General features: G+C 50.0%; 3 protein-coding genes across 11 annotated transcripts in view; 1 reads left to right on the top strand and 2 right to left on the bottom strand.

The window, feature by feature from the left end:
- The first annotated feature begins 6,074 nt into the window (after positions 1-6,074).
- CHRNE (cholinergic receptor nicotinic epsilon subunit) lies at positions 6,075-10,383 on the top strand. Of its 2 annotated transcripts, none has more exons than XM_080923574.1 (12): positions 6,075-6,171; positions 6,401-6,543; positions 6,626-6,670; positions 6,778-6,887; positions 6,986-7,141; positions 7,571-7,671; positions 7,933-8,133; positions 8,211-8,325; positions 9,495-9,609; positions 9,684-9,870; positions 9,959-10,065; positions 10,145-10,383. In XM_080923574.1, the coding sequence occupies exons 1-12, from the start codon at positions 6,126-6,128 to the stop codon at positions 10,298-10,300; spliced, it is 1,482 nt and encodes a 493-aa protein (XP_080779700.1). In that variant the 5' UTR covers positions 6,075-6,125; the 3' UTR covers positions 10,301-10,383. The 2 variants fall into 2 exon arrangements, with proteins under 2 accessions (XP_080779700.1, XP_080779699.1); XM_080923573.1 differs by having other exon boundaries at positions 9,956-10,065.
- Positions 8,342-9,498, bottom strand: LOC308425934 (uncharacterized protein C17orf107). The gene is made up of 2 exons (XM_080923575.1): positions 9,265-9,498; positions 8,342-9,171 (listed from the first exon to the last, which is right to left on the bottom strand). Exons 1-2 carry the CDS (start codon positions 9,328-9,330, stop codon positions 8,587-8,589), a joined length of 651 nt encoding a protein of 216 aa, XP_080779701.1. The 5' UTR covers positions 9,331-9,498; the 3' UTR covers positions 8,342-8,586.
- Positions 10,384-10,850: 467 nt separating the features above from the next.
- MINK1 (misshapen like kinase 1) overlaps positions 10,851-15,296 on the bottom strand; it is a 50,929-nt gene continuing 46,483 nt past the window's right edge. For all 8 annotated transcript variants that reach the window (XM_080922334.1, XM_080922336.1, XM_080922338.1 and 5 more), the window contains 12 exons: positions 15,118-15,281; positions 14,714-14,819; positions 14,494-14,631; positions 14,233-14,341; positions 13,457-13,624; positions 13,204-13,347; positions 12,903-13,037; positions 12,685-12,785; positions 12,456-12,605; positions 12,205-12,364; positions 11,981-12,120; positions 10,851-11,696 (listed from right to left, as the gene is read on the bottom strand). In XM_080922334.1, coding sequence (XP_080778460.1) covers positions 11,613-11,696; positions 11,981-12,120; positions 12,205-12,364; positions 12,456-12,605; positions 12,685-12,785; positions 12,903-13,037; positions 13,204-13,347; positions 13,457-13,624; positions 14,233-14,341; positions 14,494-14,631; positions 14,714-14,819; positions 15,118-15,281 — 1,599 coding nt within the window. In that variant the 3' untranslated portion in view covers positions 10,851-11,612. The remainder of the gene's footprint in view (positions 11,697-11,980; positions 12,121-12,204; positions 12,365-12,455; positions 12,606-12,684; positions 12,786-12,902; positions 13,038-13,203; positions 13,348-13,456; positions 13,625-14,232; positions 14,342-14,493; positions 14,632-14,713; positions 14,820-15,117; positions 15,282-15,296) is intronic.

Genomic DNA, 15,296 nt, shown 5'->3' with positions numbered 1-15,296 from the left:
CTTCACAGTGGAATAGGGACCAGCAGCTCTCAAAGAACTTGCAAATTTCCAGCACTGGATTGGGAACACTGAAGCATCCCACCTCATGCACAGACTGAGTATACCAGCTTCAGCCTCCAGTGAAAAACCAGGAATTCAGGAACTGTTCTGATTGTTAAGTACCGATTTCTCAGCAGCTCAGGCTTGATTCTGCAGCCTTTATTTTAAAGCTTACTGTTTATATATGCCCTGTTCTGTTCCTCTAGAGGACCTACTAAAACATTAAAGCAGGAGCAATCTCGTTGGCTTTAATGTTACTATTTGAAAAAGTGTGTGTGTGTGTGTGTGTGTGTGTGTGTGTGTGTAAGATGTGAGTGAAGGCATGTATGTGTCCCAGAACAGTTTTGTGGAGTCTTCAATCTTTCCATGGATTGTTGAGCTTGACCTCGGCTTGTCAGGCTTGTACTTATTGGCTGAGTCATTTTCCTTCCCCATCCCCATTCCCACTCCTACTTTTTTTCTTTTTTCTTTTTTTTTTTTTTTTTTGAAAAAGCTTTATTTATCTATCTATATGAATGCTCTGTTTGCATTTTTGCCTGCATGACAGAAGAGGGCATCAGATCTCATAAATGGTTGTGAGACACTGTGGGTGTAGGGATTTGAACTCAGGACCTCTGGAACAGCAGCCAGTGCTCTCAACCGCTCAGCATCTCTCCAACTTCAGCATAAGGCTTTTTTTTTTTTTTTTTTTTTTTTTTTTTTTTTTTTATGTGCATTTTTTGTTTTGGTGTGCCTGTGTGTGCACGCACACTCAAGAGCATGTCTGTGTGAAGATCTTGGAGTTACCGACCATGGAGTAAACTACCATGTGGGTGCTGGGAATTGAACCCAAGTTCAAGTCCTCTGGAAGCCAGTTAAGAGCCAGTGCTCTGAACTACTGAGTTGTCTCTCCAGCCCAGCCCGCTCTCTCTCTCTGTCTCTCTGTCTCTCTGTCTCTCTCTCCTTCCCTCCCCCCTCCATATATATATATATATATATATATATATATATATATATATATATATTTTTTTTTTTTTTTTTTTTTTTTTTTTTTTTTTTTTTGAGGCAGTGTTTCTTTTTGTAACCTTGGCTGTCCTGGAACTCCCTCTGTAGACCAATTGCCTCTGTCTCTGCCTTCTGAGCACTGGGCTTAAAGGCCTGTGCCACCACCGCCCTATCCCATGTTTCTTTTTTATAGCAATGGCTTTGATACTTTGTTTAAAAAAATTCTCACTGCCAAATCACAAAAGACTCCTATAGTCTCTTCAGTTTGTGTTTTTTGTTTTTGTTTTTTACTGTAATCCACCTAGGGTTGCTTTTTATCTGGGGTGAGGTGTGGGAGTAGCTTGCTTTTCTCACCAGAGATGCCATTGCTCACTGTGTTGATAATGGCCTCTCCCACTGATGTCCAGAGAGTCCCCTGGGCATGTGGTTCCCTCCTTGTTCTCCCAGGACCCAGGAACAGTGACACTCCTGCTGGTATAGTGTTGCTGTGGGGTTTTGTGAGGTTTTGTATGTTGTACTTTGGGTAGGCTGAGTCCCTCCTGTGGCCCTTTTCAAAACTGAAAATTGTTCATGAACCTTTATGCTGATATATATATATATATATATATGTATATATATATATATATATATATTTTAAAATGAGTATCAAGGTTTTTTTAAAAAGTATTTATAGATTATCTTAGGAAGAGTGGACATCTTTATAATATTAAGGTAACTCATTGACATAGGTATCAATCACTTAATTTATATAGACTCCACTGTAATAATTCTTCTTCCCCCTCCTTGCCCTCCTCATCTTCGATTTTATTTCTTTATTTTATGTCTTAGTGTTTGTTTGATTATCTGTACACTACCTGCATGCAGTGCCTACAGAGGCCAGAAGGAGGCATAAGATCCCCCGGAGTCACAGATGATTGTGAAGGGCCCTGTGGGGATCCCTGACATTGTTCAGACCGGAACTTAGCATAACTCCTCTGAGAGGCTCTACCCGGCAGCCGACTGAAACAGATGCAGAGACCCACAGCCAAACACTGGATGGAGGTCAGGACTCTTATGGAAGAGTTGGAGGAAGGATTGAAGGGCCTGAAGGGATGACAACCTATAGGAAGAACAACAGGGTCAGCTAACCAGGACCCCTAGGAACTCTCAGAGACTACTGCCCCAAAGAACATACACAAGCTGGAACAAGGTCCCCAGCACATATGTAGCAGGTGTGGGTCCCCCAACAACTGGAGTGGAGGCTCTCCAAGTTGTAGCCTAACTGGTATCTGTTCCCCAACAGGGGTGCCTTGTCTAGCCTCAGTGGGAGAGGGCCAGAGTGGGTGGGGCACCCTTTCATATGAGAAGGGGAGAGGAATGGAGGAAGAGACTATGTGGAGGGGGAGGGTAATGTTTGGGATATAATATTAAATTCTAAAGTTAAAATAAATAATGAATAAATAAGACATCATAGGAAGCTGCCAGCTTTCCAGAGTGGCTGTCTGGTTCACTGTCTTTTGTTGTTCTTTCTGTGGTGATTGATGTTTTAAGACAGGGTCTAACTACATAGGCTGACCTGGAACTTGCGAGGTAGAGCAGGCTGCAGAACTCAGAGACCCAACTGCACCTGCGTCTGCTACCCCGAAGCTGAGACTAAAGACCCTTACCACTGCTTTCAAGTGAGTGGCATCAGCACTCAGTACCGATGTGAGCAAGTTAAAGAATTAAAGCGCATTGAGGCCGTAACATTATTTGTCAGCATAATTTGCCTATTGCACCCCAAACTGCTTTGGGGACCCTGGTTGGTTACTTGTTCAACTGAGACAGGGTCTGATGTAGCTCTAGTTGACCTCAATTACTGATCCTCCTGCCTCCATCTCTCAAGTGCTGAGATTACAAGTGCATGCCAACATGTCCAGCTTGCTGGCTATAAATCTTAGCTTTTCTAACTCTGAACCCTTCCCTCCTGCCTTTCAGCTCACTAGACTTCATGATCCACATGTAGGCCCGTCACCTCATTCTCCGAACCCAAGCTGTGATGCCCGGCTTTGCCCGGCATGGGCTGTCCCATTTCTGCTGACGTGAGGCTTCTCTTTACGTATGCATCTTGTGCTTGGCCTCTAACCTGAGGTGAGACACTGTTTTTGAGATATCCTTCACCCAAGGTGACCAGACTTTTCTGTACTAAGGAAGACCTGGGGACCTCTTTTCTTTTTAAACTTTTTGTTTTATTTATTTTACCTGTGTGTATATCTGTGCACCATGTGTGTGGCCGGTTCTGAGAGGCCAGAAGAGGGTGTTGGATCTGGGATTATCCTATCTCTGGACATGTGGTTGGAAAGAATAGTTCTCAGTAAAAAGATACCAGCAGTTCAGTCTAATTGTCTAGTAGATAGCAGTCAAATTAGCCATTAGCTTGAGTCCTCGTGAGGGAAACACCGTTGGTTAGTGTCTACTGGACTCCCTGGCCTGGCTCTGCTAACCCACTTCCCCTGCGAGGAGCACAGCGGGAGCTCTCCTGTGACTAGCTGGGGATGGTACCTGGAGAAGGTCCTGGGTGAATCAGAAGCAGCAGCCCTCGGCTCTGGCAGGGGCGGCTGCAGCTGTTCAAGTAGCTAGCCAAAAGGAGTTGGAGAAGGGAGTGGCTTCCTGTTGAACTGAGATCTTTGTGGCTAGCTTGGAAGTCAGCCCCCAGAGAAACTGGAATTTTCAATATACAAATACAAAAACAAAACTGGCTCACAGGCATGTTCCCGACACCCACAGCTGGTTGTCAGAACTGGAGAGACTCAGGTTATCCCTATCACCCTTACTGCTGTTCCTGCTCAGGAATGTATGTCTGTACACAACCTGAAGGTCAGAGGACAACTTGTAGAAGTTGGTTCACTCCTTTCTTCATGTGGGTCCAGGGTATCAAACTCAGGTCATCAGCTTTGGCAGGTAGCACCTTTACCCAGGGCCCACACGCTGGTCCCCATTTGTGTCTTTTTGGTTTGAGTTTTACTAAGGTTGTTCCTGTGACCAGGGATTTGGATCCTGTGGAGCTTGGTGAGTTCACCAGTGAGTGGGTCAAGCAAGAGTCTCTTTTTTTTCCCATCTTTGTTAAGTCAGGGTTTCTCTGTGGAGCCTTGGCTGTTCTGGACTTCATTCTGTAGACTAGGCTGGCCTCAGACTCACAGAGATCCTCCTGCCTCTACCTCCTGAGTGCTGGGATTAAAGGTGCTTGCTGTCACCACCACTCAACAGAAGTAACTCTTATTAACCTCTATAACCATAGTATCTGGATTGTAAGTGTTCACTATTGTTTGAACAAATGTCTGCATTTAGCACAGTGCCCATTATCCCAGGCCCTAACTCAGAGACTGGATTAAGTGACACTTGGCATGGTGTTCAAGGTGGTGAGTTCACATCCATAAATCCTTTCTGGGGTCTACAGTGGAAATGAGAAACTGGTAGGTAGCAGGAGAAACAGAGGCTTTAAGTGAGCGTGAGAAACAGACAAGGATCACATAGCTGTGCTGGTCTCAGAGGATTGAGGGACTCCAACAGGGAAAGAAATGAGATGATGAACGTAACTGTTCTGTGAAATATAGAGCGGTCCCAGGTACACGATCAATAGCGTTGATTAGCAAGCCTCGTGCATTATTACCAACACACCTGCGTGATGACCCTCAGCTACAGATTCTTTTCATGCCTGCAGAACAGAAGGGATTGCTTTCCTGAACTGGGGTGTTGTGTAACACACAAAGGGCTTCCAGCTTGGCATGGTGGTACATGTCTGGGATCCCACTGCTTAGGAATATGAGACAAGAAGACTCTGAAGTTGGCTTTTGTAGTTCTAGGCCATTCCTGTACTTCTTCCCCCATGAGGAACACCTAGGTTGCTTGAAAAGAAGCCTCTGAGTGTCTTATTACCCTCCAGTCCCAGCCCCCGAGGGCCTGGAAGATCAGAGTTCAAAGCCAGCCTGAGCTCTATAAAACCTACCTTAAAAACAAGTGAAACAATGAAAAACAAGCCTTGTGACTGACTCATGGTTGTCATCCCAGCACCCAGGTGGCTAAGGCAGAAAGTCCAAAGCTTCAGCACCAGCCTGGGCTACACTCAAGACCAGTGTATTTTGGACAGCAGTTGAAAACACAGTATCATTGATGACCGCCATAAGGTGGCAGCAAGAAAAGGGAAGGATAGCAGGTGTCTTAGCTCAAAGTAAGGTTCAAGTGGGCTTCTCCTGGGGTCATGTTGAAGGTGTTGGGCCTAATACTGAGCGTAGTCTTTGCCAGGTCACGTATGTCACTGCAGAGTAATTCTGTATGATGGCCTCATTGCCAGGTCTTTATAGAGACTTTTTGCCTAAGTGTTAGTGACAATTGGCTCCTGTAAGGGTATGATAGCACGTACTGCACATGAAGGTTGTGGTGGTCTGAATGAGAACTCCCCCATACGTACACATAAGCTCATGTTTGAATGCTTGGTCCTTAGTTGGTGAAATTGTATGGGAAAGATTAAATGTGGCCTTATTGGAAGAAGTATAACATTGGGGTTGGCCTTTGAGGTTTCAAAAGACTATTCCCAATTCTCCGCTTCATGGTTGTCATCTGAAGATGTGAGCCCTCAGCTTCTGCTCTAGCGCCACGCCTGCTGCCATGTTCCCCACCATGATGGTTCTGGAATCTAACCCTCAGGAACCACGATCTTCAAATGGTTTCTTTTATATGTTGCCTTGGATATGGGGTCTTAGGACGACAATAGAAAAGTATCTAAGCCCGGGGGAGTATGGGAGATGTGGGATGTTTACTCCCTCAGATGCATCCATTAGAATCACCAGTACAGTGCAGTACAGAAGATACCAGGATGTGTTGAGAATGGGGTCTACAGCCCTAATGGCTGTGGCTTAACAAAGCCTGCTGAAGCCCAGGCAAAGGATGCTGGGATGGGGTGGAGCAAGGGACACAGGATGGGGCAGCTGCCTCTTCCACCCCCACAGCAGGAGGGGGGGCAGAGGATTAGGTGACAGTTCTCAAACCTAGCCCGGAACTAGCACCCTCCTCCCCTTCACACACGCACCCTGGCTTGCTCCCTCAAGCTTGTCAAAGCTCAGAATAACTGAGAACCAGACATCAGGATGGCAGGGGCTCTGCTTGGGACCCTGCTTCTCCTGGCATTCTTTGGTAGGGACGGGGGTTAGGGGAGCCAGGTGGATCCGTATGTCAACATGAAAGAAGTAAGGAAAGGACTAGGGTGGAGACTGAGACAGTACTTGGTCCCCAGGTGCAATATTGTTGGTTTAGGAGAAATCCAGAAATATAAACACAGGAGGGGTGCACTGGCCTGAGGGGCAGAGAGAAACCTTTCAGGCTGCTGCTTCATGTACAGTGACCCTTCCTTCTTGAATCATAGGCAGAAGTCAGGGCAAGAATGAAGAACTTAGCCTGTATCACCATCTCTTCGACAATTATGACCCAGAATGCCGGCCAGTTAGGAGACCTGAGGACACTGTCACCATTACCCTCAAGGTCACCCTAACCAACCTCATCTCACTGGTAAGACCTTCCCCTAATTCTAATCCTAAAACCTCACTTCTACCTCTAACCCCTGGCTTCAGCAGGCTTCTTTTTGTTGTAGAACGAGAAAGAAGAAACTCTGACCACCAGTGTCTGGATTGGAATTGTGAGTCAGTCAGACTTGGGAAGCAGTGGTAGGGCTCCCAGCCAGCCCCTTTCCTTCCAAGCAGGTGGGAGATGGGGAACACATACCCTCTCATCCCCACCTCTCAGGACTGGAAAGACTATCGGCTCAACTTCAGCAAGGAAGATTTTGCAGGCATAGAAATCCTGCGGGTCCCTTCAGAACATGTATGGTTGCCAGAGATTGTTCTGGAAAACAAGTAAGGATTACCCAAGAGGTCAAGCTGCAAGGGAACTGGTTTTGGGGGATTTGGTTGGTGAAGGAGGTTCAGACATGTGAAAAGCTTGGTTTCCACAGTATTGATGGACAGTTTGGAGTGGCCTACGACAGCAATGTTCTAGTCTATGAGGGAGGCTCTGTGAGCTGGTTGCCCCCAGCCATCTACCGCAGCACCTGCGCAGTGGAGGTCACCTATTTCCCCTTTGACTGGCAGAACTGTTCTCTCATCTTTCGGTAGGAAGAATCACTTCAAGCATGATATTGAGAAGGGTCTAGAACAGGGGACAAGGCCTCCTATGGAGGAGTAGGTGGGGTCTTCTTTGGAAGGACTTTGTGAAGGAGGTGGGGTGAGGCACAGGAGTAAAGGAGTGGGAAGCTGGATCTAGGTTTGCAGTAGGGGTGGGCACAGGCTTCTTGCTGCCATCTTGTAGTTTTAGCTTGCAGTCCCAGCTACTCCTTAGGAGGAGTCCAAGGCATGCAAATTACTTGAGTCCAGGAATCTCTTGGACAACATAATGAGCCTGTCAGTAACCCAAAACAAAACAAAAAGGGTTAGAAATGTGCTGAGGAATGTGGGCAAAAGAGAGCTGCCAGATCCAAGCTTCTAGGGTGGGACTAAGATGGCTCTCAGCTTTTGGGGTGAAGACTGGCTCTATTTCACAGCTCCCAGACCTACAACGCTGAAGAGGTGGAGTTCATCTTTGCAGTGGATGACGATGGCAATACCATCAACAAAATTGATATCGACACTGCAGCTTTTACCGGTGAAGGGAAAGACCCCTTTCCAAAAATCTTCCAGATAAGGTTCAGGGAGGGGACTTTCAGTGTGGGGCTTGACTTGAGCCACACAGCTGAAGCTGAGCTTCTTGAAGTCAGTCTCGAGAGTCATACTCCTCAACGTGCTATTTCCACACCGCCGCCAGAAATGCCCCTCTACCCATTCTGCCCCCATGCTGACAGCCCAGGTTTCCAGTGGCCCTCTTGGGTTGCAGGTATACAGGCTGACTGAGCCCTGTGTCCCACAGAGAATGGAGAATGGGCCATTGATTACTGCCCAGGCATGATTCGCCGCTATGAGGGAGGCTCCACAGAAGGCCCTGGAGAAACTGATGTCATCTACACGCTCATCATCCGCCGGAAGCCACTTTTTTATGTCATTAATATCATTGTGCCTTGTGTGCTCATTTCTGGCTTGGTGCTGCTTGCTTACTTCCTGCCCGCACAGGGTAAGGGGTGATCCTGACTCTTGAACCCCAGGCTGGGCTTGCTCCTTGGCTTGCCTCTCACAGCTTTTTCCTTTTAGCTGGTGGCCAGAAATGCACGGTCTCTATCAACGTCCTACTAGCCCAGACTGTCTTCTTGTTCCTAATTGCCCAGAAAATTCCAGAGACTTCTCTGAGTGTGCCGTTGCTGGGCAGGTAATCTCGAAGTGGATCCCACAGAGATAGGGGCCTGCGTGGAGAATGGAGCCAAAGAAGGCTTGCACAGGGACTTGGTATCATCCCATTCTGGACTTTTATTTGGACATAGGGTGGAACTGGGACAGTGATGGATTATCTGCTCCCCCATTCTCCTTGGTGCTGCTGGAGGACACCTTGAGGTTTCCCGAATATCTCTGTTAAGAGGACAATATAGTTCAGTATCTCCTTATCATACGTCCTCTACCCGTGCCAGACCCTTTATCCCAAACGCACCGGATCCCCAGGAACCCCAAGGCCCAGTTGGCGCAGGGTTTGTTGCAGAGATGAGTTAGACCCGTGCAAACCTCGTCCGCACAGGTACAACCCCTGGATCAGGTACCGGGCACTTGCTCCAGCTGCTGCTCCGGCTTGCCGAATCCCCTGCCCTGCGGCCAGGGCTACGCGGGCCAGCGCCCTACCAGGATCCCCCGTGTCCAGAGCTGGACCTGGGTAGCCATTGCTGTTGTCCAGTCGCTGCAACTCCTGCTGCAGCCACAGGGCTGAGATCTGCATTGAGGCACATGGGCTAGAGGTCCCTCCTTTTGCTGGCCTAGATTCTCCCCCCCCCTTTTCTTCCCATCCCTCAACTTCCCAGAACCACACCTCTAACAAGGTGGCTCCAAAACTCATAATGCTGGCTGCAGCTTCTCTTAGCACCAGTCCTAAGGTGGCTTTCTGGGTGGGCAGCTTGTCAGATTCCAGGGGGTCCTGAGACTTAAGCTCTCTGAACCTTTGCACCAGATATTCATGAGCTGCGGACACAGCGAGTTCCAGGGAAGATAGAAATGGAGGCTGTAGGGCCACCTGGAGGAGCAGGGGTAGGGGAGTAGTCACAGCAGGAAGTGCTGGAGACCTCTCCAGATGCTGCCTTTGGGCTGGCCATTCTTACACCCTCACCTCAGTGGAGCTGTGGCAGTGGTAGACCCACAGCAGGGTGTCCAAATTGCTGGGAATCCCCTTCATGGCGGCAACAGATGGTATAAGCAGAAGGGCCGGGACAATACTGGCGTCATTGAGGGGTGGCAAGAAGTAACTCCACCAGTGCGGACGTAGTTATTTGTGAGGTAGAGGACAGCTAGTGCCTTCTGTTTGTGGGACGCCGTGACATCACGCTTCCTGTATATCAGGTATCTTATTTTCGTCATGGTGGTTGCTACGCTCATTGTCATGAACTGCGTCATCGTGCTCAACGTATCTTTGAGAACGCCAACGACTCATGCCACATCCCCTCGACTGCGCCAGGTAAGCTTTGGTTGAAGAAAGTACTGCCCAGGGGTGGGAAGCGGGCTTAGAACCTCTCTCTGCCCCGGCTGCAGATTTTATTAGAGCTACTGCCACGCCTCCTGGGTTCGAGCCCACCCCCAGAGGATCCCCGAGCTGCCCCACCAGCGAGGCGCGCCTCATCTGTGGGCATTCTGCTCAGAGCGGAGGAGCTCATCTTGAAAAAGCCGAGGAGCGAACTCGTGTTTGAGGGACAGAGGCACCGGCATGGAACTTGGACAGGTGTTTATTGATTTTGGTGGGCCAAAGGCATACGCTCGCCACTGGGGACGCTCTTTTAGTGACCCAGCACTTGGTGTTGCCTTAGCAGCTGCCCTCTGCCAGAACCTGGGTGCTGCAGCCCCTGAGATCCGCTGCTGTGTGGATGCTGTGAACTTTGTGGCTGAGAGCACAAGGGACCAGGAAGCCACTGGAGAGGTGGGTAGGGTGGTTCAGGCGGTGCGGTGCCAGATGCCCCGCCCTCTAGGCCCCTCCTTTGCTAAGTTCTCTTTCACAGGAACTGTCTGACTGGGTGCGTATGGGGAAGGCCCTCGACAATGTCTGTTTTTGGGCAGCTTTGGTGCTCTTCAGCGTTGGTTCTAGTCTCATCTTCCTTGGGGGTTACTTCAATCAAGTTCCTGATCTCCCCTATCCACCGTGCATACAACCATAAGCCTGCACCAGCACCCACCTCACCCCTACCTCTCGAGAAAAGAGATTTTGAAAATCGGCTGCTGACAATAAATCCGTTTGTGAACTTGCAGGGGGGGGTTGTGTGGTCATGTGCGTGGGTCTAACTCCTCAGGGATATCGGAAGATCTGGTCAGGCACTTGAAGCCAATTGGTTCAGTTTTGCTCTTGGCTCTTTCTAACCTAAAGGATGTTTGTCTAGTTGATACCAGTGAGGTTTTACAAGACCTAGATATAGAAACACCGAAGCCAGAAGTCTGGCCTGGCTCTGCTGGAGCTGGTAAAAGCTTAATATTCTCAAAGGGTCCTATGGGGTTAGGACTGAGAACTACCTGGCTTCCTCCATCATGTCTTCTAGGATTTCTAGTCCAGCACCATCCACCTCACTCATCTCTATTATCAGACTTAAGTTAGATTCTAATAATGCCTTTCCTCTACCTCTGCATTCCAGACTTGACTCTCAAAGCTCTCCCTGGAACGCATCCAGGATTGAGAGAGAACAATGGTAGGATCTCAAAATGGTGGAAGCTGGTTGAATTGTCTTTATTAACAAAGGGGATATCCAAGGCCACTACATTGAGAAAGGATACAGGAGGGAGAAGGGCTACTTGCTGCTCACACTATATACAGATGCAAGCAAGGGAGGATGGAAGGTGGGAGCTCTGAGCTCTCTCCCTCTAGGGAAGGGGAGAGGCTAGATGGGGTGGAGTGGGGAGGAAAAGGGGGAATGTTTTGGCTATGGGGTCCCTCCTCCATTCCCTGGGGGCTGAGGGGAGGAATTATTAAAGTGCTTTCAGAAAATGAGGAAATGGTCCCTGCCCCTGAAGTGGCTGGTGACCGCCCCCCCCTCCAGAACCCAGGGCCCAGTGAACAACACCCCCCCAGAGTCTGGTACATTCAAGGGGGGAGCCGGCTCCCCTGGCGTGCAAATAAAGGGTCAGGGCCCTGCTCATTCAGCAGCAATGGGGTAAGAGGTCCAAGCCCCAAGCACTCTCCTCTTCTGTGGAGAAAAGGGGAGGAGCAAGTCCCACTCAATTCCTGGTAAGGGAAGGAAGCTGTGTCGTTCCCCAGAAGTTGGGGAAAGGCACAGTTTTGAGAATGTTGGGAGAAAGGATGGTCACGTGATCACAAAAGCTTCAGGGATATGAGGTCACGTTCCCAGCAGGCTCCAGTGAATCAAACCAGTAAAAGCAAAAGCCCAAGGGGGGTGGGGTGGGAGGGCAGGGGCGGCCTGGGTAGTCTGGCTGTGGGAAGAGAGCTGGGTCCATGTGGGGAGCCCCAGCCCAGGGGCCTCGTCACCAGTTCATGATGCAGTTACGGTTCAGAGTCATAAAGTAAACTTGGCTGCTTCCTCCAGAGCGGACTGAGGCAAAAAACACCTGGATAAAGTAGAAAAGACATCATCAAGGGCTAAAGTGTATGTGTGTGTTGGGGGGCGGGGGGAGAAAAGAGCTCAACACTAGGAGAAAGAGAAAGTGAACGACACCTGTTTCTCTCCATCCCCAAGGAAAGGCAAAAAAAGTTTTCCAAGTTCCTGGGGCAAATGCAACAAAGCCCATGGGGAAGGACAGTGTGGCTCTGACAGCTCAGAAGAGCAGAACCATTCTATCCCTGCCCAGCGCAAGGTCTGGAGAGGCATCCTTCCGGAGATGCTCTGCCTCACCTTATCATTCCGCTCACACAGGAACTTGAGCCTCTGGGCTCGTTTGTGCATGAAGACCCCATCTAGGTGGCCTGTCTCCACAGAGCGGATCTCTATGGCCTTCTCACCCCATCCCATTATCTGGTTGGAGCAGATGTAGGCTGAGGGGAGAAGATGGTAGAAGGGTGGTCAGGTTGGGTCTTAGTCACCTTGGAATCAGCAGCTTGGGGTGGCCCTTCACTTACCCACAGAGGTGGGCATCTCTCCCCACTGCAGCACCACATCCTTGATGATCCGCCCGTAAGTGTTGACATAGACACCCTCGTCTTCATAGCAAAGCAGCATCTCCATGCCGTCAGTGTTGGGGAGGAAGATGATGGCGTGGGGTGTGATCTGGCTCTGGATCTAGGGAGAAGAAGGTGGACTGGGTGGGGTCCTCATGTCTGATGTCCAGAATGGGTTGGTCTCCCTCGTTCCACAGCCCTTCTAAGCTCACGTGTACAGGGATGTAGATGTCATAGCTGTTCCCAGAGTCAACATCCACAGCATGGAAGCCAGCACTGGAGCCATAGATGACCTTGAGCCGCTGGCCCTCCTCTACTGTCAGGTCCACCAGCAGAGGGCGGTGAGGGAGGTCAGCAAAGGACTGTGGAGGAGAGAAGGTCAGGGAAGACAGGTAGAGAAGCAGAACCAGGGAACACACTGTTGGCTGAGGCTGGGATTACCTTGAAGGCCATGAATTTGTGGTAGGGTTTAGGGGCCCAGGCATACACCTCCACCGAGTTCTTCAGGGCAATGACCAGGAACTTAATTCGCTCATATTTCACTGGAGGGCGGGAGGGGGAGGGGGAGACTTAGTGACTTCTGCTGTGAGCCTTGAGGATCTCTTAGTAGTTAGCCCAGACCTTGTCGCTTCCTGGCTACTGTGCTGTGGCATCCTCACCAACACGATAGTGGCCGCAGCCCTCCATGTCCCCCACGGTGGTCCATCCTTGCTTCTTTTCCACCTCTGGGTCATTGTGTAGAATCTTGTTCCGAAGCCAGGACAGGTAATATACCCGCAGTTTGTTCCTTTTCCCTGTGAGATGGACAGATAAGCATACATGTTGCCATACACACACACACACACACACACACACACACACACACACACACACTCATTCTATTGCTGCATCCCATAATGCTATCTGACCACCGTTGTTCTCCCAGGATAAAGATAAGCAAGCAAAACTTCATACACACACCTGAGATGGTGATGAGCAAGTTGAGCCCTTCCAGTACATCCATTTGCTGGAAGCGTCGTCGCCCAATGAGTCCATACACTTTGCCCTGCCCACTTCGGTCCAGTAACATCAGCCCATTTTCTGTGCCCACTAGGAGGTTGACCCCTGTAACAGGAGTCCTTGGACAGGTCAGAGGCAGATCCAGGCTCTCCCCTGACCAAGAGCAATGGAGGCTGTGCCCAGACCACTTTGACCCTTTTCACCCCTCGCTTACCCCAGAGGGCTGCACAGAGGATCTCTGAATTGAATCGCTTCTTGTACTTTCGAATCTCAGGAGTTTCACTATGAGCTCGGGTGTTGGTGGGATTGACGTTGACCACAGAGCCTTTCCTCACATCGAACTGTAGCTGATCAAGACGACCACCCTCTCCACCCACTAGGGCTGCCAAAGAAGAGGAGGGAGGGTGGGCTGCACCCTCAGTGATTCCTTTAGAGGAGGGAGGGTAGGCTGCACCCTCAGTGATTACTTTTATTCCTGTGCCCCTCCTGATCTTGGCACATCAGAATCCTCTGAAGGGGAGACTCTAGAACGGTTCACTGAGGTAAGAGCACCAGAGCTTAAGGCCAAGGCCTGGCTCAATGCCTGCCTCTACCACTCATCAGTTCCACCTCTGCCTGGCTCCCTCAGCCACTCTGAGGAACCCCACCCCCACCCCCAGGTAGCCATCCCTTGTAATCTGTGCCGGGGTAGGGGCTAAGCCTCAAAGAAGAGGCCTGTGTTTGGACTTTTTAAAAAGATCTTTTGAATTTTATGTTTGTTTCTTGTCTCTGTGTGCTGGTACCCATGGAGGCCAGAAGAGAGCATCAGATCCCCTGGGATGGAGTTATAAGAGGTTGTGAGCTGTCTTATGTGAATGTTGGGATCCACATTTGGAGTCTCTGGAAGAGGTCATTCACTGAGCCATCTATCCAAACCCATGTCTCAAAGAGCTCCTGTCCAGGCTAGCTCTGGACTCCAGCCTCAAGGCAGATAGCCGCTCCTGTCCTCACCTGTGATAGGGATGGTATCCCCACTGCCTCCAGGCTGGTAGATCCCTAGATCCACAAACATGGTGAATGAGCTCTTTCCTGGGGCCTTTACTAGCCCACGAGATTGGTACTGTTGGGGGGGAGAGGGAACAGTCAAGATACACGTGTGGCTCTGGCCTATGGCCCTCGTTCATCTATGGGGTAGATCTCAGGTCCCCGTTAAGGTCACAGTACCTTCTGCAAACCCCAGGGTTCTTCCTTTGGTCACTCCAGCATACTTACATCACTGCCTCCATCCTTTGTTGGAGGGCTTTGACCTTTGCTGTTCTCAGTAGGTGAGTGGCTGGGCTGGACCACATCTGGCAGGTTTGTGTAGCCATTGCTATCAGCAAGTAGCAGGCTTCGTTCCTCTTCAGGAGTCTAAAGAATAGAGAAAAGGTCAGGGTAGGACTGTAGAGGGCATGCTGCAGGAAAGGCAAGAAGGATAAGGAGACCCACTCACACGCTGGACCACCATGGTGCCTCCCCCATATGATGGCTGTGTCCCGGATATCTCCTCAACATCATGAACCACCATGGTGCTGACGCTGTCTGTATCACCATCACTGCTGTGGGAAAGATGAAGGTGGGACCTTCCAGGTCCTGCCTGCCATACAATGCCACAGGAAGCAGGTGACAGCCAGAGACTTGGCTTTCAGCCTCCTCAAAAGCCCTCACTGATTTAGTTCCTTTCTGAGTGGCCCTGAGCCAGGCTGACAGGATCCCACAGGGACAGAGCAGTGGGAGTGGGGAGCTACCAACTCTGTTCTGTCCCCTCCAACCTGGCACAACCCTGCTCCCTCCCCCTCCTTCCCTGAATTTCTCTGCTTGTCCTTATGGGAGGCCCTGCCCTAGGACACCCCATACCGGCCCCCGGGAGTGTCTCTGCTCCCCTCTGATGGCTCCCCATCGCCTTCTTCCTCCTCATCTTCACTGCTCTCCACTTCTTCACTGGATGAGGAATAGTCCATGGCCTTCTTGGGAGGTTTAGGGGCCTCATCCAGAGTCCGCTCTTTGAGCAACACAAAGTCCTGCAGGAAAGAAGA

Source organism: Micromys minutus, assembly GCF_963924665.1.
Source record: "Micromys minutus genome assembly, chromosome: 10".
Lineage (NCBI taxonomy): Eukaryota > Metazoa > Chordata > Mammalia > Rodentia > Muridae > Micromys > Micromys minutus.
This window is presented reverse-complemented; position numbering and strand designations above follow the sequence as displayed.